The sequence below is a fragment of the Festucalex cinctus genome, chromosome 3, assembly GCF_051991245.1.
Source record: "Festucalex cinctus isolate MCC-2025b chromosome 3, RoL_Fcin_1.0, whole genome shotgun sequence".
Lineage (NCBI taxonomy): Eukaryota > Metazoa > Chordata > Actinopteri > Syngnathiformes > Syngnathidae > Festucalex > Festucalex cinctus.
In genome coordinates, this window is record NC_135413.1 from 22,925,829 (window position 1) to 22,948,629 (window position 22,801).

Genomic DNA, 22,801 nt, shown 5'->3' on the forward strand with positions numbered 1-22,801 from the left:
CATATCATTGTCAAGAAATGTTCAAGTTTGACTTGCCCTTTAAAGCATTCCAGCCTGTCATCTATTGGGCATACAGAGAAACCCTGTTATACTTAATTGAGATGAAAGAATTTCCACATTTTTCAAAATATTACATTCCCTGAAATTGTTAACTATGAATCAACACATGTATCTCATATGGTTGTGTTCTCCACAGGGTTCTGTTTGTGGCCAGCCGTGCCCTCTTGGCAAGTACGGCATCAACTGCAGTAAAGACTGTTCCTGCCGTAATGGCGGCCTGTGCGACCACGTTACAGGCCAGTGCCAGTGCGCAGCTGGCTTCAGCGGCCGCAGGTACCGCCATGACATCCCGATCAGCTCGATTTAACACACCAATGATACAATGTGATGTTTAGCACGCCCACATTGCATATAGGTCAGACAATGGGGTGATATATTGACGTTCCATGCAAAGAGTGACAGTTTCACGCTGACAATTACACACCCTGTAAAGTCCCTCACTGACCTATTCTCTTTGTTGACTTGCTAATGAGGCACCAACCTGTTATTTTAAAGGAGGAAGGAAACGCTTGAATAAGTCCATTCTCAAGTGAAAATAAGTTGTTATAAAAAAAAAAGAAGAAAAAAAAGCCATTATTCAATTTCAAGGTGAGGTGGAAGCTTCCAATAGTGTTGTAAATGTTTAATTAATCTCGTACTTCATACTGAGAGGTCAGGATTTCATGTCTCCAGCCTTCATCTTCCTCTACTCCCAACTTGTCCATTGATCTCACGGTAGGCTACATGCTGTTTGGGTTCTGGTCATTAATTATAAGTAATGGGTTTTTATTAAAGTCTCATTGAAATCCACACATCTTTTTAGTTCCCCGAGTCTGCCGGAGCAGCCCAGAGCAGCCAGGCTTTATTACTTCAGCTCAGGCAATCGTCTCGCTGATGGAAACCTTGTCAAGCTCTTTATTTTACCTTATTATTTTTTTGCCAAATTGCGCTCGTTCATTTTGTCAGCGATGAGTAAATTAACCTGCTAGGAATAGTCTGGCCCAGCCTAGCATAAAGAGACGTACAGTATGGTATTTAGCCATTTAGAGATGGGAGCAAGTCAATTAAATGCAAGTCATAAGTAAGTTACCAGTTGTGAACCTCAAGTTCCAAGCATGTCCCAAGTTAAGTTGTTAGCATTAGCTACTATGTACTCAGTGTCTGCGCTAGTTAGCTTTAACAACACATTTATATTTCATGTTTTTAATGGTCCCAAACCAGGCTCTCTATTGTCTACTTTAATGTATTTTCAATTAACCCTTTTACTGCCACACATCAAATAAAAAAACAACAACAACAACTTTGATATGACAAAGGCTTTGATCATTCACGAAAGGAGATACAAAGCTTCCATCTGCTGGCCATAGTTAGAGTGTTTTTGATTCCACAACCCATTGACCGGGCAGCGCTGCACTTAGACGTTGCACTGAGAAAAAAGTAGAAACGTTTTTGGGGGTCAAAGAGTTAAATGGCTAACCAACATGAAAATTAGCTAATGTTTGACCAGCTATCAAGTTAGCTAAACTGTGACGTAACTTATTTGTCTTTGTGAGTTTTGTAGTCCGGCGGTAGATGTTGCACCTGTTGTGTCTCCCATTTTTGAATTGTAATTTTTTAGTGTTGTAATTCTTTATTAACCCATTTTGTCAAAAACATAGTTCTTATATCTAGATGTAACCTTTTGTACTGGTCTACTAGTGGAGCGCTGCAGCACAAAAAACATTCAGACTTTTTCTTTCAAAAGCAAAACAAATTACTATTGCCACATTGCCTTGAAAAACAGGCAAGTCATGTACAGTAGTTTAGGTCTAATTCAAGTTGTATGTCAAGTCGATTTGAGTCTTTCACATTTTAGCCAAGCGAGTCCCAAGTCCTAAATTAGGCGACCTAATATAAATCAAGTCATGTAACTCGAGTCCCCCACTTCTGTCATCAAATGAATCCCAATAGAGAAATTGACAAGAAACAGTCAGAAATATACAGTATTCATTTTAAAATAAGTAGTTTGCAGTTATGTACACTTTCATATTAGCTAGCTATTTGACTCCAGATGTGCAGCCCAGGAGATATTATTAGACCAGAGACTTTGAATATGTTTTTACTTTACTTTCACATCTAGTTCTTGAAGGGAGACGCACTCATGTCTGGCAGTGATAATGGTTACAGAGTCCAACCCCTGCAGAGACACTGAAGTGCTTCTCGCATACTGCAGGGAGTTACTTTGGACCATTTGTTCCCCTGCAATATGAATGAAACATTTATTACTGTTTTTAAATGTGTTGATACTAAGCGCCTGTTCACAAATTCCAGTTTAAGATGGATTTCAACTCTGGGGCAGTCACTAACTAAACTTTTGCAACAACAGGCTAGAACTTTAATTTCCTATTTCTTATTCAGTTTCCCTTTTAGGGCAAATGTGTACAAAATGTGATTGTTTAAATCATCAGGCAGGAAATTTCTGAGCAAAGTACTTTTTGATTTATTGCAATAAAGTCATTTGTTGTGTTCCTATTATTTGTTTTTATATACGTGATGATGTTATGGTATAGTTGTTGTTATTACAGCATTAGAACACTCAAAAATGTATGCAATGTTTCCTCATTTTACAGAGAAACTTTAAAATAAATTGCATCTGAAGTTATAGTCACTTAAGACATTATCCCGCTGTGTACAGGTGTCAGGATGACTGCCCTGTGGGCACGTACGGCCCGCAGTGTAACCAAAAGTGCGAGTGCCACAATGGAGCCAAGTGCCACCACGTCAACGGAGCCTGTCTGTGCGAAACTGGTTTTAAAGGGCCCAACTGCCAGGAGAGATTCTGTCCCCCGGGCCTTTACGGCCTGATCTGTGACAAGTACTGCCCCTGTAATGCCACCAACACTGTAAGGTAAAGTCTAACTTCCATTTCCGCCTCACTTTTAGCTCTTAAGCACCCCTCATTCTGAAGTCTGAACACCTCGCGGCCGTGTCACCCAGTTAGCGTTTCATTGTGACCTCCGCTTCATTCATAATTTCTCAGCATTCATAGTTAATGTCGCGTTAATGCTCTGATTCTGGCTGCATAGAAGTCACCACAGAGTGAAGGAGAAAGGAGACGTCTCATTCATTTCAAATAAGCGCGCACACACATGCGCACCCTCACTTGAGTTGCAACATGCTGATATTGTGCGCCTGTACTTCGTGTGGTAAAAGTCCACTCGCTTAACTCATTAACTCGCAGCCATTTTCACTAAAGCAACCCAACTCACTCCTGGCTGTTTTACTGGATCTTGAGTGATTTTGCAAGGCCCACAGAATATTATGTTATGCTGCTATAAAAGCATGGAACTTACCAAAAGAAAGATTACAGTCTCTTCTTTCATCAGGAAAAAAAAGTATAATTGTATCTGTTTCGGTTTTGTAGCAATTAGCATTAGAATATAGCTATGTTTTATCAATATTCACATTCCTGGTGAAAACACTGGCAAAAAGAGCTTGTTGCAACATGGCCCTGGCTGATCTCTAATACTCTGCTGCCACCTGTTGGCCATTTTTTGTCATAACTACCATTGCTTTAAGCCACCGCTTCATGTTAGAGGCTGCATCAAAGCCTTCTGTATGCTCTTGCATTAAAAAAAAAAAAAAAAAAAAAAAAAAAACGGCTAAATACGTTTTGGGGAGTGAAGGACAAAGTATTAAAAAACGTGTTTACACGTTTTTGGGTTTGAATGAGTTAAGGCTAACATATAATGTGAAACGCTATAGACAGGCTAACAAAGGGCATCAACGTTGCAGTGTAAACCTTGACATATTGAATATTGCAAACAGTGCTGCAACAAATACAGAGAGAGAAAAGTGGTACGGTTGCATCCGTAATCCGCAAACACACTTACATGTGCATATTCATGGGCTCATTTCTGTTGTTGCCTTTTCGTCTCATCTGTTCTCGTTATGCTTCAAGCTGCCACCCGCTTTCTGGAGAGTGCACCTGCACGGCGGGATGGACGGGGATTTACTGTAATGAGACCTGCCCGCCTGGCTACTTTGGGGAGGGATGCATGTTGCCGTGTAGCTGCACCAATGGAGCTGACTGCCACCCGATCGCTGGTACCTGCATGTGCGCACCAGGCTTTATGGTGAGTCTCTATGTGTGTTTTTGCATCGCAAAAATGTGGATCCAAATGATCCAAAATTGAAGTTATGACTAAGTAACATGAGCATTATGTAACTGTGCTCATTCCTTTTGCAAGGAGACCTATATGAGACACCATGCTGTTCTGAAAATGCTTTTTTTTTTGCCCATAATTATAATGGGTTGGGTGATTACAGTCCATACGTCTATTTTCTAGCACTTAGCACTTGTTCTCTTAGGGTCGCAGGTGAGTTGGAATCCCAAGTGACATTTTACGAGAGGCACGGTACATAGCCATCAGTCAATCATTGCGAATATAGAAATAAACGTTCATGCTTTTGCTACATGGAGGGGAAACTGTACCAGCAGAAATCCACACAAGAATGGGGACAATATGTGAGCTCCACACAGGAAGACCACAGAGTACATCATTTGAACACAGAACTTCAACATCTGTGAAGCAGATGTGCTGACCACTGGACCCCTTTTCAGCAGGTTAAGGGCGCTAACGTTTTGATGCCGCTACTGGGGTCAGTTTGACCCAACTACCTGGATCGTGTTTTACGAATGACCCGGTTTTTGTGGGGTTCGTTTTCTACAAAACAACCCAGAAAGTTGATCCAAGCAGAGTGTACGCTCTATAAACAGTTGGGTCAAAAATAACTAGGGGTGTCCCCATCTAATATTGAAATCAGGTTAATTTAAAAAAAAAAAAAAAAAAAAAAAAAAATCAACAAAAAAAACCTGTATTGTAATATTTCTTCATCCAAAATTATTATTAGAGTTATTAGAGTATCATTTATTTGTTAAAAAAATTATTAGGGTAGTTTTTCAGGATCCTTTATTTTTTATTATTTTATTTTTATTTTTTTAATTCTCATGTTTGAGGTTGAATTTATGTAACCAAAATGTTTGAAACAAATTATATACATAGAATTCATATTACAGAAAAATTTAACAAAGTAACGAGCATAGGATACATTTCTACTCCAGTCCTTTAGGTGTCGCTAATGCGCATTACACAGTGATTTAAAACAGCCAGCAAAAGGGAAACAAGACAAAAAAAATTTTATACACTGAAATGTAATTGATCCTTCCTCGGGCAATAAAAAAAATGTTTTGAGTTACATTGGTAGCAAACATTTATGCAATTGCCGAAGAAAAGTAATAATTATCTTCTGCATTGGTGCTTGTAGCGAGATGATTACACTCTCTTAATTAACCTACAATTTCTCACTAATTGGAGTGCATTTCGTTATGCAAAATTCTATTACAATCTTATGGGAACAGACTGTTACTGTTTATCCAGTGACCAATATTTTCTTACATAACATCCTGTTTTAGTTGAATCATGTTTGTAATTATGAGAGTCGACTTGTAATTAATTGTGGGTCGCATTCATTTTTCATTAAATTTGTAGATTGACAGTTTTCTCCTTGCTCATTGTAGTCTTCAAGGAGGCAAAGGACAATATCCGACTTTTCCATTTTCATAATAAAATATTTTTCATTACTTTTTTCTCTCCCCGAAGTGAATCTTTTAGTTTGCATCATCTCGGCTTTAATCTCGTGTGTCTCGTTTGAATTGAGTGCTTCGTGTGCCTTCACTTGGAGCATCAGAGAAGTGAAAACAACGAGCGATTTAGTGAACTCGCGCACCAAACGCAATCTCCACCGCATACGTGTCCGCTCCGTGAGGCCGCGCCGTCCCCTCTTGCAGCTCTAATTATTTGTACAACTTCACTCGCGTGTTTCTTGTCTCGCAATCTGAAGTTACAGAGCAAGTGTGACCGGGAGAGTGCATTGCGGGCAACATAACATTTCAGTGGAAATTGCCTTTGTCTTGGAGCGGGGCCTCTGCTGCGAATTGAGCCACGGAGCGAGGCCGCAGACTGTGTCTTAATTTGCTCCACCTGTTCTGCCACGCCGGGGAGGTCTGCCAGATCCATTAAACAGACCTTGAGGGCAGGAGTCGGACGGGAACAGACGCACTACATATGGAGGATTGGGACGGCTGGAACAGTCATGTTTGTTTTGTTTTTTTTCCCTTCCCCGAGAGACCTTTAACGAAAATAGCGCACAACATAGAGGCTGTGTCGCTGTCACACGGCGTCCGATCATTATCGAACTGGGCGCTTTTAGAAAGAGCTTGATGATGGCGACGCGGCTGTGAGTGTCGGTGAAATGGCTTCCCCGGGTCAGCGCCGATGGGCCCGAGCCTCCCCGCTGCATCTTTGTTCTGCAGCCACATCAGGGAGCAAAGCAAGCAAAGGAGATGGCGCTCCTGCATGCTTGATTTAACTCTGGTAATTGGACATGCTCTTTTTGGCTGGGACAAAGTAATTACATGTTGCCTATTCAGGCAGTGCCCCCTCTCCTACTAGTATTACATATGTAGTCATATATCTGCGCTATGTTTATAATATCTGCTAGGGATAGACCGATTATCGTCCGAGCTTATTTATTTGGCATTTTGACAAATATCGGCATCGGCCTTTTTACAAATCTGAAAGTTGATATCTCACCGAGCTGTGAATGCTTGCGAACATAGTAAATTTAGGGTTTTCATCAGGAAGATGATTTTTACTTGTCACAAAGATATTTCGAACATATTCAATTTTTTACTGTCTGCGAAGATCTTTTGCAACCTTTTACGAACCACACAGGGAATTTTTCATTTATGGATTTATTTGAATTTTCACTTTACAAAAAATTATGCTGACACTAGGAACTAGGAACGCCCTACATTTTTTTATTTTATTTTATTTTTTTTAGAAATAAAAAAAAAGATGTAGTGTTGAAATTTTGGAAAACTTTATTTACAGTAGAACACATTAGGGAAATATTTTTGCTTGCTTAGGACAGTGACTTTAAACTGGACCGGCAAATTGCAGTTGTTGTCAAATCCAGCTTTTTTCATTTTAGACAGCTGGCTAAGGTAAAAAATCTCCTATCTCAGCAGCACTAAGAAATGGTAATCCATGCCTTTGTTACATCTCGGCTGGATTACTGAAATGCACTTTATTTTGGGATCAGCCAGTCCTCCCTGCAGCGTCTCCAGCTTGTCCAAAATGGTGCTGCTCGTCTCCTTACTGGTGCCCGGAAGAGGGAACATATAACCCCTATCCTGGCCTCTCTTCACTGGCTGCCCGTGAAATTTAGAATCCATTTTAAGATTCTTCTATTTGTTTTCAAATCTCTCAATAGTCTTGCCCCTTATCTCGCTGAGCTCTTGCACCCCTACACACCTGCCCGGTGCCTCAGGTCAGCAGACCAGACACAATTGGAGGTACCGAGGGCTAAGTGGAGGCTTAGAGGAGATCGAGCCTTTGCTGTTGCCGGTCCCTCCCTTTGGAATGACCTGCCACTAAATATTAGGCAGTCCCCATCGTTATCCTCTTTTAAAACATGTCTTAAAACACATCTAAATTCTTTGGCTTTTGGCACACCATGAGACTTGTTAGTCTACTTATTTATGTATTTATTTATCTCTTTATTCACTACTTCTTATTTATTTACTGATGTAAAATGTATTTACTTGTAAAAAAACAAAACAAAAAAAAACCTGCATTCGCACTTCAAAATGTTTGCTTTGTTCTTGTTTACTGCAAAACTGATGTTTATGTACAGCACTTTGTATACAGCAACGCCTGTTCTTAAAGCGCTTTATAAATAAAGTTGAGTTGAGTTGAGTTCTTCTGCTGAGATGACTAATAGGATTTCCATTTTTATTTAAGAGAGCTAATTCATGTGCAGTTAAAACAACCCGTTTGCATTATTTCACCGATATTGTTCAATGTTTTCCAATAAAACAAGATTGGAACACTGAAGGTATATGCTGCTTGTAATGAAAAAAATCAGTATCGGCAAAAATCGGAATCGTCAGGTTAGACGTTTTAAAAGATCGGGGATTGTTGATCGGCACCCCACTAATATTTTCTCTTTTACTGCAAATGAATATCGGCTTGAAATATCGGTTATCGGCCTCCGTGACTACTAATAAACTGTATCGGCCTTAAGAAAAAAGCAAAACAAAAAAAACCACATTGGTCTATCACCACTATCTGCATTCTGTTAGCACTGCTGAATGTGAATGATGTGCGCATTAGCCAGTCTGAGATAGATTCCAGTCGGCCTTTGTTGGTGGCGAAAAGAAATGATTTCCTCGTCTCTCAGGGCTTTCCAACCTCATCAAAAGGTTCACAGGTTCATTTTCTTGTCTTGCCGCATGAATTTTAAGATGCGCCCGCTCGTCGGGCTGTTAGATGAACTGTTAAGCAGTGCGACTGATTGGTAATTATCAGTGTCGTTTGCATCCAATCTCAAAGGGTAGCAAGCAGATCAATGTTGTGTCAGCGAGCGGCATTCGGGATGAAAGCGCCAAGGAGTCGAGGCCAAGGACGGCCTGGTTTGTAGGTTCGACTCGTCACCTCGTTGAATGGGTTTGTTACGTAAGGTCCTGCGACTCCCTCGCAGGGCAGACTGACAGCCCGGTGTTTTAATAATGACTCCGCATGCATGCTTTATTCTTCCTACAGCTCAAAAGGAATATGAATCAGACGGTAATGAGCCCGTTCGTCTCTTGAGAGTCACCCAACCGCAGGTCTGCCCTTCGTGAATAGCAGCAAAAAAAAAAAAATCAACACGGTCGTTTGCGGCGGAGCTCGCCTCGGGTCCGGCGGTCATTTAGCGGCAGCTCGGCCAGTTGATCTCCTTCCAAAAACGCAACAAAACCGTTTTTCTTCGCAGTCCTGATGCTGTCATTTTGCAGTAGAACAAAGGTTTATTGCAGCCGATTGATCAAAATTTCATCGGCAGACAGGGGCTTTTATGTGTCGCGCTGGGGGGAGGAGAGCCGTTTTAAGATGCGCCTTCCGCCCTTGCTATCCGCCAGCACATCTCCTGCCTTCTGTTTAAACAGAGTTCAAAATGATAATGAGAGCGGCGAGCGACCAGCAGTCCCCCAGCAGTCGAGAGAGAAAGGGGCCGGAGCCCCTAATTGGAACTCTAAATCATTGTGTCACCTGTCACTCAAGCCTCAGTATGCAATGAGGATGCGAATGCTTGTGTGTGTGGGGGGTGGGGGGGGTCTTCCGACTGGCTGTGATCTCCAGCTTATAAGGACGGACGAGACAGGTGCGCTTAGCGCTCAGCCTTTAAAGCAGAGACATTCAAATGACAGCAGGTTATGGAGGACATGGTGGGCAATACAGCGTGTCCTTTACCAGACGTAATGATAAGGGGCTTAAAGGCTGCACCACAGTGGCCACCAGCCTCCCATCGGTGGTGTTATTAATATGAGATTTGGAGTCTGATATCCCGCACATCTCACTGCCCACCCAGTGGTTGTATTAATCCCCCTTTTCACCCCCACTTTCAGCCAAGCCCGGAATGTTATCATCCAGCAGCGGATGAAGAGAATTCAGAGTATTCCCCCAATGCACGGTATGCACAGCGTTCCGATAAATGCCGAAAATCCGACCGCAGCGCCCGCGCATGACCCCACCAAACGAGAGGAGTCATAATTGGGGGAGAAGGACGTGACCCTTGAAGCCATTACTGTTCGCTAGGATGCAGAACCAAGCTAGAAAAATGAGATCTGGTCTCTATGGCAACTGAATCCTAGTGGGTATCAGGTCCCCATTACAACGGAACCAAAAATTAATTTAAACCACCGTGGTAAAATAGAGTCCTAACTAATATTGACAAAAGCAATTTACAGGCAACATAACAAACAACATTTTCCTTTGGACTAATTATATTGAAACAATTTTAATGTGAATGATTTAGTTCAGGGGTGTCAAACATATGCAGCCCAGTAAGGGGGTCCAATCTGGTCCATCAGGACAGAACACAAACTGCAGTTTTCACCTAAATTAACTGTTATTGCTAATTTTGTCCACTGCAGGGCGCAATGAAGACCATGTGGCTGTTGTGTTTGTTTCTAAACAACATTCATTGTGACCCGTTCTCATGAACAAAAAAACAAAAAAAAACATAACGCAATGAAAAAAAAAAAAGAGCATGAAAAAAATCAAAGGCCAGCAGACAAATTTGCAAATATTTTTGTACTAATTTTTATTAAGAAATTTCCGATTACTCAGCAATAAGATAATATAGATGGAAATATTTTCAGAATGTCCTTTAATTGTTTGCATCCCCCCCAAAAAGGAAATACTTTTGATTTGTCATTATTTATAGTTTATTAGGTCAAAGACATACTCGTTTAACCCACTTAAATTAAATTTGGGTAAAAGTGGCCCCTGAATGAATATCAGTTTGACAACCCTGACATAGTTTGTGGGATTTAGAACACACTAATTTTTTTTTTTCTGAGAGAGCTCAGTACTGTTCGGGAGTTCAGTAGTCTTACAGATTCAACATGTCATCATTATTGCTCTCTCTTTTTTTTTTTTTTTTTTTGGTGTGCGTGCGTGTGTGCATATGTGCGTGCACGTGAGTTTGTGCTCATTAATTCAACTCTCAACTCAACTCAAGTTTATTTATAAAGTGCTTTCAAACAGCCTGAGCTGTCACAAAGCGCTTTACAGAAACACAAAAAAACAAAATTCACCTGAAAAAATAAATAAATAAATAAATCCCATACCCTTCACCTTAACCGAATTCTTCAGGTCCCATCAGGCGAGAAGTTGTCAGGAGACCAGAGGAAGGATCAGAGAAAAGAAAGACAAAGTGAAATCCAGCACCGACTAGACACCACCTACTACCCACAGAGTTACAAACCAGAATCTTTCACCAACCCCAGAAACATCTAAATTCCAACAAATTAGGGCGAGCTAAAGAGACCAGAGGAAAGACTAAAGAAAGGAAGGAATGATGAAGCCGAGTGAGATCCACTGATTTAGAACACACTAAATTCCATTTACCTTTAAAAGATTCGGCTGTCCTGTCAATAAAAATGCAACAACAACAAAAACTAAACATATATATATATATATATATATATATATATATATATATATATATATATATATATATATATATATATATATATATATATATATATATATAAAGCTGCGATTTCAGTGTGTACCCCGCCTGCTGCCCATAGCCAGCTGTGATAGGCTCCAGCACCCCCCACGACCCTTGTGGGGAATAAGCGGTCAAGAAAATGGATGGATGGATGGATGGATAAAAAGAAGAAGAACCATAAATTATCATGACGCATCACTGTTATACATGCATACAATATAACTACATGTGACTGGTTCTTAGCCTGGTAATCATTACACCTTTTCAGTAATATCTTGTATATAAGGTAGACTCACATAATATTGACAGCAAGCCTTTGCAGTCATAATATTGAATTCTGAACTGTCTGATATTAATCTAGCAAGGTCAAAAGCAGACTCAGTAATGCTCATTTTTCAAATTTATATCAACAACATTTACTGCTGCGCTGATGACTTTCCTCTTACCTTGATGTAATTCCCTGACAGGGTGAAGACTGCGCCAGTGAGTGTCCTCTTGGTTTGTTTGGCCCAAGTTGCATGTCCACCTGCTCCTGCCATAACCACGCCTCCTGCTCGCCTGTCGACGGATCCTGCACGTGCAGGGAAGGTACGGTCCACGTAACGTCATATCTCACCACTTCAAATCATTGAAGGCCAGTGATCCTCTAATGAAGTACTCTTGAGGCCTCCCGCCGAACGGCAACGGAGAACTTCATTGTCGTAAGTGACGAGCTGCTCTCAAAGGAATTGTACTTTTCTTCAGGCATTCTTGAAGGAGGTGAGGCCTCCGCAGTCCTTTGCTGTGTGGCCTATATGACAGGTTGTGTCTAATGAGGACTCCAAGGAATGTGGATGTAGTATCATTCTTATCAGTAAGCAGAGTTTGCGGTTCAATCCCTTGTGGCGCTGAGAGAGTAGTTCTGGTTCAGGGTTCTGACCTGATCAGTGATATGAGTCTAGTTATGGTGACGGGGTCGTGCGTTGCCGTGCTAGGTAAAGCGAGCATGAAGAGGAAGACATCTATGAAATGTGTATACAGTTCAGCCCCAGTTTGAAAAAGAGTTGTTCCAAGTAAATGAACAGTCAAAGCAATATTTCCTATAAGAAATAATGTAATTTCAATCAATCTGTTCCAGAGTCTGTACTCCATTACATTATATAGGAAATACATTTGATTTTACATGCAGAAAACAATTTGAAGCTGATATAATGACTAATGATAATAATAATAATAGTTCTGTTGAACTTTTTTTTTTTTCTACAAAACTGGAACAAAATAAAGGTGAAAACATTTGTCACTGACCGAATCGTATGAAAACTAGGGATACAAAAGCCAAGGTTCGATATATAATGAAGATAACTCTAATAAATTAATAATAATGATAATAATAATAATAATAATAATAATAATAATAATAATATAGTAATAATGATGATGATGATGATAATAATAATAATAGCAATAATAATAATAATAATAATAATAATAATAATTATTATTATTATTATTATTATTATTATTATTATTATTATTATTATTATTATTATTATTATTATTATTATGTGTTCAATGAATGGATTTCTACAATTAATTAGAGGTTTGATGCATGCTATCAAAACATTTGTGTTGAAATTAAAATTTAATTAAAGTGATACTTGACTCAATTGAACAATTTTCAGCAGTGAAAAGTTAATATTTTGTCCAGAATGAATTTGATAACTTTATCATTTGTCATGTACAATTAATACCTTTAAAAAGTATTTTTTCTCCTTGCTGTCGACTGATGATGACATCACCTGTGCTGAGGAAGTAGATAACGGCCAATCATGGCTCACCTGTCTGCTGGGTTTGGTCAGTAAACTGAGCCATGATTGGTCGTTACCTACTTTTTCAGCACAGGTGATGTCCTCATGAGTCAACAGTAAATAGAAAAATACTTTTTAAAGGTACGAATTGTACATTAAAAATGACGTTACAACATTAATTATAGCCAAAATATTAACTTTTTACTGCTGAAAATGGCTCAATGAGTTACGTATCCCTTTAAATGTGCTTAAAAAAAGTATTATTTACTTAAAAAAAAAACTTATAAAGTTTTTTTGTTTTTTGTTTTTTTTTACTCAGAAATTCTATGTAAATTTTACAAGGACAGTTTCGAGTACATTTTACCTTTTTTTTTTTTTTTTTTTTTTTTTAAAGTTACTCAAGCATTGAGGAACAAACTCATATCCTTCAGCTTGTGAGAGAGCCACTCTATCACCTGAGCCATGCCACTCTTGCTGTTTGCCAGTTGCCACTATACTGCATTGCTGGTGTGTCTAAAATTAGACCAAAAATGGGCCTTGGAGGTACCATGATTCCGCCTGACACCGTCAATATACTAACACTCAGCAGGAGTGGCTTGGCTCAGGTGGTAGAGTGGCTGTCTCTCAATCTGAAGATTATGGGTCATTCCTCAACCCATGAGTTTGTTTTTTTTCATAAAATGGTAAAATGTACTCTAAACACCTTGTAAAATGTGCTTAGAATTTTTGAGTGGGAAAAAATATATCATTATTATTATTATTATTATTATTATTATTATTATTATTATTATTATTATTATTATTATTATTATTATTATTATTATTATTAGGGATGTTCGATACCACTTTTTTTCAGACCGATACCAATACCGATACTCAGACCCGCAGTACTCACCGATACCGATACCAACTGCCGATACCAGTAGTACATTTTGACAAATAAAAAAAAATCACTAAAAGATATTTTTAAACAAATATATTTCCTTTAATTTTTGAAAAAAAAAAAAAAAAACAGCACAGTCACTCTTCAATAGTCTTAACCCTCAAAATAAAACACAAAAATGCTCTTTTAGTTTAAGATTCACAATTTTGAAGTATTTCCAAACCGGTGAAGTTTTAGTGAAGAACTGCTGCAAGCTAGCGCCAGTTACTAATTATTATTGATATTATTATTTTACAGTATTCCACAGCAGGGAGCCTCCTTTTGAAGGTGGTTGTTCCGTTGTTGTAGAGGTTATAGATCACCTTTTTCTGTTGGTAATGTTTGTGTTAGGCCTCATGATATTGGTAAATTCCGATTAAAAAAAAAAAAAAAAGAGCAGAGATTAAATAAAAAGTCAATAAACATTGTCGCCAGGGCCCTGTCATCGTGTAACTTTGCAAGTTTCACGAGATAAAAAGCTGCTGATGGATCTTGTTGTCGTGACACCTTGCCTGTCACTTTTTTTTGCCTCGCATACTCTGATGTGCGCGCTCGCCGCCATCCATCATTGCACAGGCAAGAGAGGAAGCAATCAATGCCCGTTGTTAGACTTTGACACAGTCAGTGAGAAGAATGATTGAGTCAACAAGAGCGGGACTTTCCTCACTGTTTAACAGGCTCAGTCGGACTGTACGATCAATAGGCTTCTCCATGTCACGGTCCGACATATCTGCCGCAGTCAATAATGTACTGTACAATATTATTCACAAGAGAGGAGAGCGGCCGCGTCCCCCTCGGGAGAAGCTGGCAGGTGTTTCAGACAGCTCTCCAAATTGACCATTTCGTCCTGCCGCATGCGTCGCGCCGCACGTGAGAACATCAGAGCGAGTAAATCCAATTTCAGGCAGACGGAATTGCGGCATGAAAGCAAGACTTATTATTTGATCATTTGCTTGTTACACAACTATCTCAACTTTTTTTGTTTCTGGCAGTGTTTGGTCCTCATTATCCAGCCAGTTTGATCCACGGCTACTATTTCTTTTTTTTTTTCTTTTTTTTTTTTTTTGTAATTCAACATGCGGGTCGATAATGTCTGAGAGGTGGAAATGATTGCATTCATTTGAAATTGATAGAACGACTGAGCGTGAGATGTGGATAGTTACACTTTTAATTTATATATATACCACCCCCTGCCTGGGGCTAGAGCATTGTATATTTTTCAATCCACATTTATACCATCACTCTACTTTAAAAAAAAAAAAAAAAAATAGACAGTAGTACAAGAAGGAAGAGAACCACAGTTTATCGAGCGGGACAAACAGTCAAACACAGAAATGAGAACACCCACAAGGAGCTGCTGTTGACCACAGCTCACATCAAGTCACTCACATGCAGACTAACAGCTTTTTATTTTGTTCTTTGGCTGTCTTTCTTTTTTTCTTTCATTCTTTCTTTAATTCATTCATTTATTCTTTCTTGCTTTATTTTTATTTATTTCTGTGCTTCTTTCTTTTACTGTCTTTCTTACTTTCCTCCTTTCTTTCCATCTTTCGTTCTCGGTTCACACCTGAACTGGGTTTTTCTCCAGGTTAAAAAATTCCTACCACATCAAACATAAAAATGAATAAAACATGTAGAGTGAATTCAAGACTCTAAAAATCGGGAATGGGCTACAGCTGGCATTGCAGGCCATCATTTACATCACGCTCAAATAATTAAAAAAATAAAAATAAAATTGCTAATGAATATTTAATATAAGTTTTCTTTAAAAAAAATGGAATTTGTGGGGAATATCTACAGTATATTAAAAAATATTGAGGGAAAAAAAGAAAAAGAAATCTGAGAAGTTTAAGTTGTCATAACATCACTCACCAATAGATGGCAGACAATAAATACATTTGACAGGTTTTAAATGATATGCAGGACAAAGTACCTCAAAAATTTGCGGGGGGGGGATTTTGCACAAAATGAGTTCTTGCACTGAGTTGGTTTTCTTTTCAGCATTTTTGTGCCATCCTTGAATATTTTTTTTTGGATAAAGATTAATTTTTGTGCAAGACAGCCCTTTGTGCTGGGGGAAAAAAAACAAAAACAATAAGCGGTCATTTTGTTGCTTGCTTCAACCCTTTCTTTCTGTGTTACAATAGTGGATCTTTTCTACATGTATTGAGAAATATATTGTGAAAAATGAAATATTAAAAGGGGGGATTTTGCAGGCATGAATGCAAATGTGGCCCCCCAGTAGCGCTAGGTTACAATGTGAATGTGAATTATTGTTTGTCTATCCAGTATGTGCCCTATGATTGACTGGCGACCAATCCAGGGTGCACCTCACCTCTCACCCAAAGTCATCTCGGATGGGTTCAAGTTTACCTTTTACCTTCATAAGGACAAACGCTATAGAAAAGCGCTATATATTGCAATTAATGGTTTCTCATTTGTATGACCTAGTTGGCCGGCAACCAGTTCAGGGTGTCCCGCCTACTGCCTGCTGTGATAGGCTCCAGCACCCCCGCGACCCTTGTGAGGAATAAGCGGTTAAAGAAAATGGATGGATGGATAATTTGTATGAGTGCAATCAAATGAGCAATATCCCTTAAAAGCTTCTTTGAACGATATATAGACTGAATGAACATGATTACTGAGGCAATTTTGACTAAATCACGGCATTATCCATAATTCCTTGTACTGTATTTAATGTTTCTCTGCTCCATCTTCCACCAGGCTGGCAGGGGGTGGACTGCTCCATCCTGTGCTCCAGTGATCTTTGGGGTCTTGGCTGTAATCAGTCTTGCTTGTGCGCCAACGATGCCGCCTGTGACCCGGTCGATGGCACCTGTACATGTTCTCCGGGATGGAGGGGCGAGCACTGCAATGAGCCCTGCCCAGTAAGTTTGAAAGTAAACTAAGAGGATATTGCTAATATCTTCGTGACCTTGAACCCAGCATGGTGTTAAATTGTTGAACAAGGCTTAATGAGGGTTTGTTTTGGGGTTTTTTTGCTCAGGATGGCACTTTTGGACTGGAGTGCAGGGAGCGCTGTGACTGCAGTCATGCGGACAGCTGCGACCCAGTGAGCGGCTACTGCCGCTGCCACCCAGGCTGGACAGGTTGGTCCTTATTTTTGTATAATATGGTTGGGGCGGGGGATTATCTCTCCCTCAGAGAGCATGAATATTCATTTTCTACCTTCAAAGCTGAAAGTCACCGGAAGCTAGACAGACATCAAATTCACAAAGATGACAAATATGACGTCTGGTGTGAGTTTGTAATGCATGTTTACACACGATGTCTAAGCTGTGTGGCGTTAATTAAATGTCCAATTTGTTTTTGCCACTCAGCCAGCAGGAGAGATGTTGTAAAGTAAGCCCTAAATTAGCGCTGCAACTGGCAAACTAGCTGGCATACAACGGTGTTGTATTACATCCACGCAACCTGCTGACCCCAGCGGATAAATATTTGGAGGCGGAATCTATTATCCAAAGTAAAATGCGCCAGCAAACTTTTAACACAACTTGCCGTGCATTTATTTGTGCTCACCTAATCCAGCTTGTTAAATTCCAGTGCCGTTTTTGTTCTCTTTATTAAGATAATAAGGCATCAGCTTTTATGGCATGGATGGATCCGTCTACTATTTTGGTTGGTTTACAATTTGACTGCATCACTTGGGAGTTGTTTGTAGCTCTCTGTGACAATTTTGTAAAGTAATTTTTTTTTAAAATTCCCCCTCAATATTGTGATTGTGATTCACTATACGATTATATTTTTTACAGTCCTCTTCCCATGTATTTTTTATTTATTATTTTTTACTTTTTTTCAACAAAACTACACTGCACTACAATATCAGATTCATTCTAGACATTTTAGACTTGTTAAGTTTGGCTTACGCTAAAGTAAAGTCAAACCAATCATGAATGAATATAAAACAGTTTTTAATTAGAGTGTTTTCTTGTAAATACTTTGGCTTGCAGTTTTTTAGCATTTACAATGACAACTTCACAATATTCAACAAAACAAGTGTGGCACAAAAATAAAGTCAGTAAGTCATACTAACAGATTCAATGGCTTTATCACTTCAACTTTTCATGTTTTTGAAACAATAATTGGCTGCACTTCTGCATTGAGCTTATCTAGACACTATATGAATAAATATATATCGGTAGTATATATTAATATTTTAACTAATTCTCGCACATTTTTCTGTAATTAATCACAATTACTAACATTTTTCTTCTGCTTCTACTTTTTGTCTACAAAATGTGTACAGTAACAGATGTTTTTTATTTTATTTTTTTATTTATTTATTTTAGAAATCGTAAAATTAACTCATTCACTCGCAGCCATTTTCACTGAAGCAACCCCCTTCACTCCCAGCTGTTATACTGGATTTTGACTGATTTCGCAATGCCCACAGAATATTGTGTTCTATTACTATAAAAACATGGAACTTATCAAAAGAAAGATTAAACTCTCTTCTTTCATCAGAAAAAAAAGTATGTTTCTATCTGTTTCCATTTTGCAGCAATTAGCATTCGAAGAGAGTTAAGTTTCATCAGTTTTCACAAATCTGTTTAAAACAGTGGGAAAAAACATGGCCCTGGTTTATCTCTTATACTCTGCTGCCATTTACTGGCCGTTTTTGTAATAGCTACCATTGCTTCAAGCATTCTCTTCAGTTCATAGGCTGGATCAAAGCCTCTTTCTGCTCTAGCATAAAAAAACAAAAAAAACAAAAAAAAAACGTATAAATACGTCTTTGGGAGCATGGTAATATTTTAAATAGACCGTATTTATACGTTTTTGGGAGCAAATGAGTTAATGTAAAATCATCACTTTGATCCTCGTATAAAATTCCTATGCTATTAGAATTTGGCTGTGAAAAGAGATTTTTCCACCAAACGTCCGCAAGTAAAACTGAAAGTAAAACTACTAATAGTCAGTCTTTGCCCAAGTTTATCTGCAGGTTATAGGCCATAACAGGTCGTACAGTCAATCAATAAAACTGAGTTAACACTTTAAAGAATTTCAATTCATCTTCAGAGTTATTGTTTTAATTTTGACAGCCCTAATCAATATCTAAAATATATACTGAATTTTGATCAGCCCTAAAAGTAAAGTAAAGTTAAGATCAATGAGCAGAAACCCAAATAATTAACACATTGAGGATTGGGTGACTGTGCAAGTCTCGAAATTATATAAATAAACTAACAACAACATAATGTAGCTCATTTCTGTTCTCCATGTGCCATAATGTGAAATGTCGGTTGTACAGCAGTGCATACAGTAATGATATGGCTGCCATAATGTTATTTTAAAACGTTTTCTGAGCTGTGACTCGAAAATGTGTCGCCAAAAACAAGTGTATGCTTGAAACTAAAATGTTGCATCAGAAAGTCAAATTTGAGATAGGGGGTGTGGGTGGTGTGTACGCGGGGGTCCTCCAGCGTGGGTGGAGAGATGCACTCATGGAAGGAATAGATTCAGCAAGAAGGGTTAAGTGCGCGCTCGGCCTCCTGAGCTCGGGGCATTTATTCTGGGGAAACTGTGGCTTTTATTATCTGCACGAACGGACCTCTCTGCTCTGAATCCTGCACCGGTCGGGACCATCTGTCTGCCTTAATTGAGTCACGGGGGTGCAGGGGCCAGGGAGATGCCCAGCGGGTCGGACAAACACGCGTTCGTGCACACTTGAAGTCAGAGAACCTCCATAATGGGCTCTCTGAGAGGAGGTGCGCGGAGGGGGACGTTATGGTCACGGGAGTCAATCTGAGATGAAGTCAGCTGCCTATATGTTCAAACAATAGAGATCCTAATGTACTTGTACTTGCAGGAACATCAATATTCCGGTCTATATTTAAAACTATTCGATAAGTTCTCGTCGTGTGGGTCATTGGCCACCACATAGCTCCGCCCCTGTCATCTCCCAGCCATTCTTGGCAAAAGGGAGTCATTTTCTATGGTGACAAATCATTATTTAATATTGAGCTACTAATATTAATACCCAGCAAAGGACCACAGCAATAAAGCTAAATGTGAACTCGCTATCTGGCAAGAAGTAGGTCGCTCTCGCTGTTCTTACTTCACAACTGATAACAGTTTATTAAAGCTTCATCAAGTATTAATGAACTAATTGAAAACCGTCTTCTGTAGCCTACCTAACCTTATCAAGGTAAGAGGGAGAAAGTATAAGTAAAGTTGAACATTTTATTTTCCATTTTCAGTAATGAATAGCCTAAAAGTTATACTTGTTTCTTATAAACTGAAAAATGCTGGCTTGTTTTCCTTACCCACTTTCTGGGTCGGTGTGGATTTTGGGTAGATTGGGTTATTTATTTATTTATTTATTTATTTTTTACCAGAGGTTGGGTTCATTATTAACTTATTTGAAACAGCAGATTTGGTTGAACATTTGATTTGGGCCGCCTGCAGTGCTAAAGCTGATTACCATTTTTAACAGTTTTGTTCACACTAAAAAATGGGGGGAAAAAAAATTGAGTCAAAAATAACCCAATTTGGATCAAAACTCCAAAACTCAACCCAAAAAGAACCCAGAACGTTGGGTGAAATTGACCCAATTTGTGGGTCGGACCCTTACTGTCCCAAATTGGGTTACTTTTGACCCAACTGATTTTAGAGTGTTTGTGTACAGTACTGAAATTGAATTAAATTGGATGTGAAATTATTAGAAAACACTGTTGGGGGTTTGTGTTGTCAGGAAAAGGTGTCCAATGTAAAAACTGTGCCAACCATATCAACTGAGTGACTTGCTGTGTGGAGCACTGACAAGGGGGGAAAGTAATAATAATAATGTTTCAAAGTTCTTTGAAAATATTGGTAATGCTATTCCATTATTCTAAAGTAGTTTAATAGACCATACGCCAACAATCCTGCACTACTCATATACAGTAAAATGGTCATCATTGTATTAAAAGTGTATGTGATTATGATAAATAATTTGTGTGGGTAACACACTGGAGGAATATGATACATAGTTGTGCACCTAACACAAATCAAACAACCAAATTCACCCAACTCGTACAGCTCTCTCACACTTAAATTTGGATCTTCTATTCTAGTTCATGTAGTACTTCACCGCACTTCATTTCTGTCGAGTTTCTCCTCCTTTTGCGGCTAATTTGAGTGTTTACACGGACTGCGCGTTAAAGCCAGAAAGAGTGTTTTTGCTTTTCCCTTCTCACCTTGAACAAATTGGATGGCGAGACCTCTGGTTGCTTTGCAGCTCCTTTTGAAGACACTTGAACTTGGTCTTTTCTTCTTGTGGCTCACCAGGCAACCAAAGCACCTTCGTTTGCCACCATTATATCAAACTCTGTCGGCATTCATTTTCAACACCGCAAAAGCCTTGCAGTTTTTCATCCTCGGTTTGCACAAACGAGTTTTATCCTTCTTTTGAAATGGACTGTTCATCAACACCAATATTTCCGATCCTCTCTGCTCCTTCACAGTCAACCTTAAATGTGCTAATGTTATTGTATGAAATGACAAACGATAGTCCCCAGAGTTTGCTGCCGGTCTAATTCAAAGGTAACTCTGTTTTAATGGCTACGCTATATCCTCACTCAAAGGAAATTTCAAACGAGGCGTAAAGATAAAGGCAGGTGCTTGAAAAGACGCAGAGTGCGCAGTGCATCACATTACATGCGTGCAAGTAGCACCGTAATATGACTTAAGAACCTGCATGCGTATACAGCACATGTGACTTTGGCCCTCAGTTTTTCAAAGGCGCCGGCATGCTTGAGAGAAAAGGCGCCGCTCCGACGGATGTGCTAATAGATCTGCACGCGCGGCGAGAAGCCGCCGTATGGATGCAACGTTTTCTCCTTTGCCGCTTGGAGATGATTCCGACGTGCAGTGACACTTCCCACACTCTGCCCATGTAGCTCGAGCGTTTCCTTTTTTTTTCCGTACTGTACTCTAAACCGGCTCCGCTGAAAGAGAATGGCAGACAAGCTGGCGCTCTCCCGAGAGGTAGCCCTGTTAATCAGCCCGGCGCACTGGCATGGCGCCCTCGTCAGATCAAAAATAAAGTACGTTCAGGAAGAACAGGGGGAGTGTGAAAAGATGGGCTGGAGTTTAAAAAGAAAAAAAAAAAACATCCTCTTCTTTCTGGGTGGAAATCAATCGAGGATCCGTGCTGAGTAAATGTCCCTCGGCAGATCTGCTGTGATATGACATAGAGGGACATCTCGCGTGGTGTTACTGCAGGATTCTTATCCTTCTTATCGTGCGTACACTTTCATAGGTGTCCTTGTCATGTGCCTGCAGGAATCCATTGTGACAACGTGTGCCCGCAAGGCTACTGGGGCAACAACTGTTCACTCAGCTGCCCGTGTCAGAATGGCGGTTCCTGCTCTCCTGAGGATGGAACGTGTGTGTGCGCACCTGGATTCAGAGGGACTTCCTGCAAAAGAAGTGAGTGGAATCCGCAAACGCTTGATCCAAAGTTACGAAACCGTTGACTTCCACGCAGCTCAGTGGTCAGCAGTGCAGGTTGGCCTTTGTGTTTGATGGAGGTCTTGGGACATCACCCCCAGCCATTTTCACAGAAGTAGCCTCCTTTGCTCCCGGCTGTTTTACTGGATTTTGACTGATTTTGCAAGGCCCACAGAATGTGTTCTATTGCTATGAAAAAAACAAACAAACAAAACAAACATGGAACCTATCAAAAGAAAAATTAGTCTCTTCTTTCATCAGGAAAAAAAAAAAAAGAGTACATTTCTATCTGTTTCTGTTTTGTAGCAATTGGCATTAGAATATAGCTAAATTTCATCATTATTCACAAATCTGTTTAAAACAGTGGAGGAAAAAAGCTTTTTGCAACATAGCCCTGGTTGATCTCTTATACTCTGCTGCCACCTGCTGGCCGTTTTTGTAATAACTACCATTGCTTCGAGCATTCTCTTCAGTTCAGAGGCTCCATCAAAGCCTT

General features: G+C 39.5%; 1 protein-coding gene across 4 annotated transcripts in view; it reads left to right on the forward strand.

Moving 5' to 3' along the window:
* megf11 (multiple EGF-like-domains 11) overlaps window positions 1-22,801 on the forward strand; it is a 138,780-nt gene that overhangs the window by 92,836 nt on the left and 23,143 nt on the right. For all 4 annotated transcript variants that reach the window (XM_077516748.1, XM_077516747.1, XM_077516749.1 and 1 more), the window contains 7 exons: window positions 197-333; window positions 2,714-2,926; window positions 3,980-4,154; window positions 11,610-11,730; window positions 16,576-16,739; window positions 16,859-16,961; window positions 22,138-22,284. In XM_077516748.1, coding sequence (XP_077372874.1) covers window positions 197-333; window positions 2,714-2,926; window positions 3,980-4,154; window positions 11,610-11,730; window positions 16,576-16,739; window positions 16,859-16,961; window positions 22,138-22,284 — 1,060 coding nt within the window. The remainder of the gene's footprint in view (window positions 1-196; window positions 334-2,713; window positions 2,927-3,979; window positions 4,155-11,609; window positions 11,731-16,575; window positions 16,740-16,858; window positions 16,962-22,137; window positions 22,285-22,801) is intronic.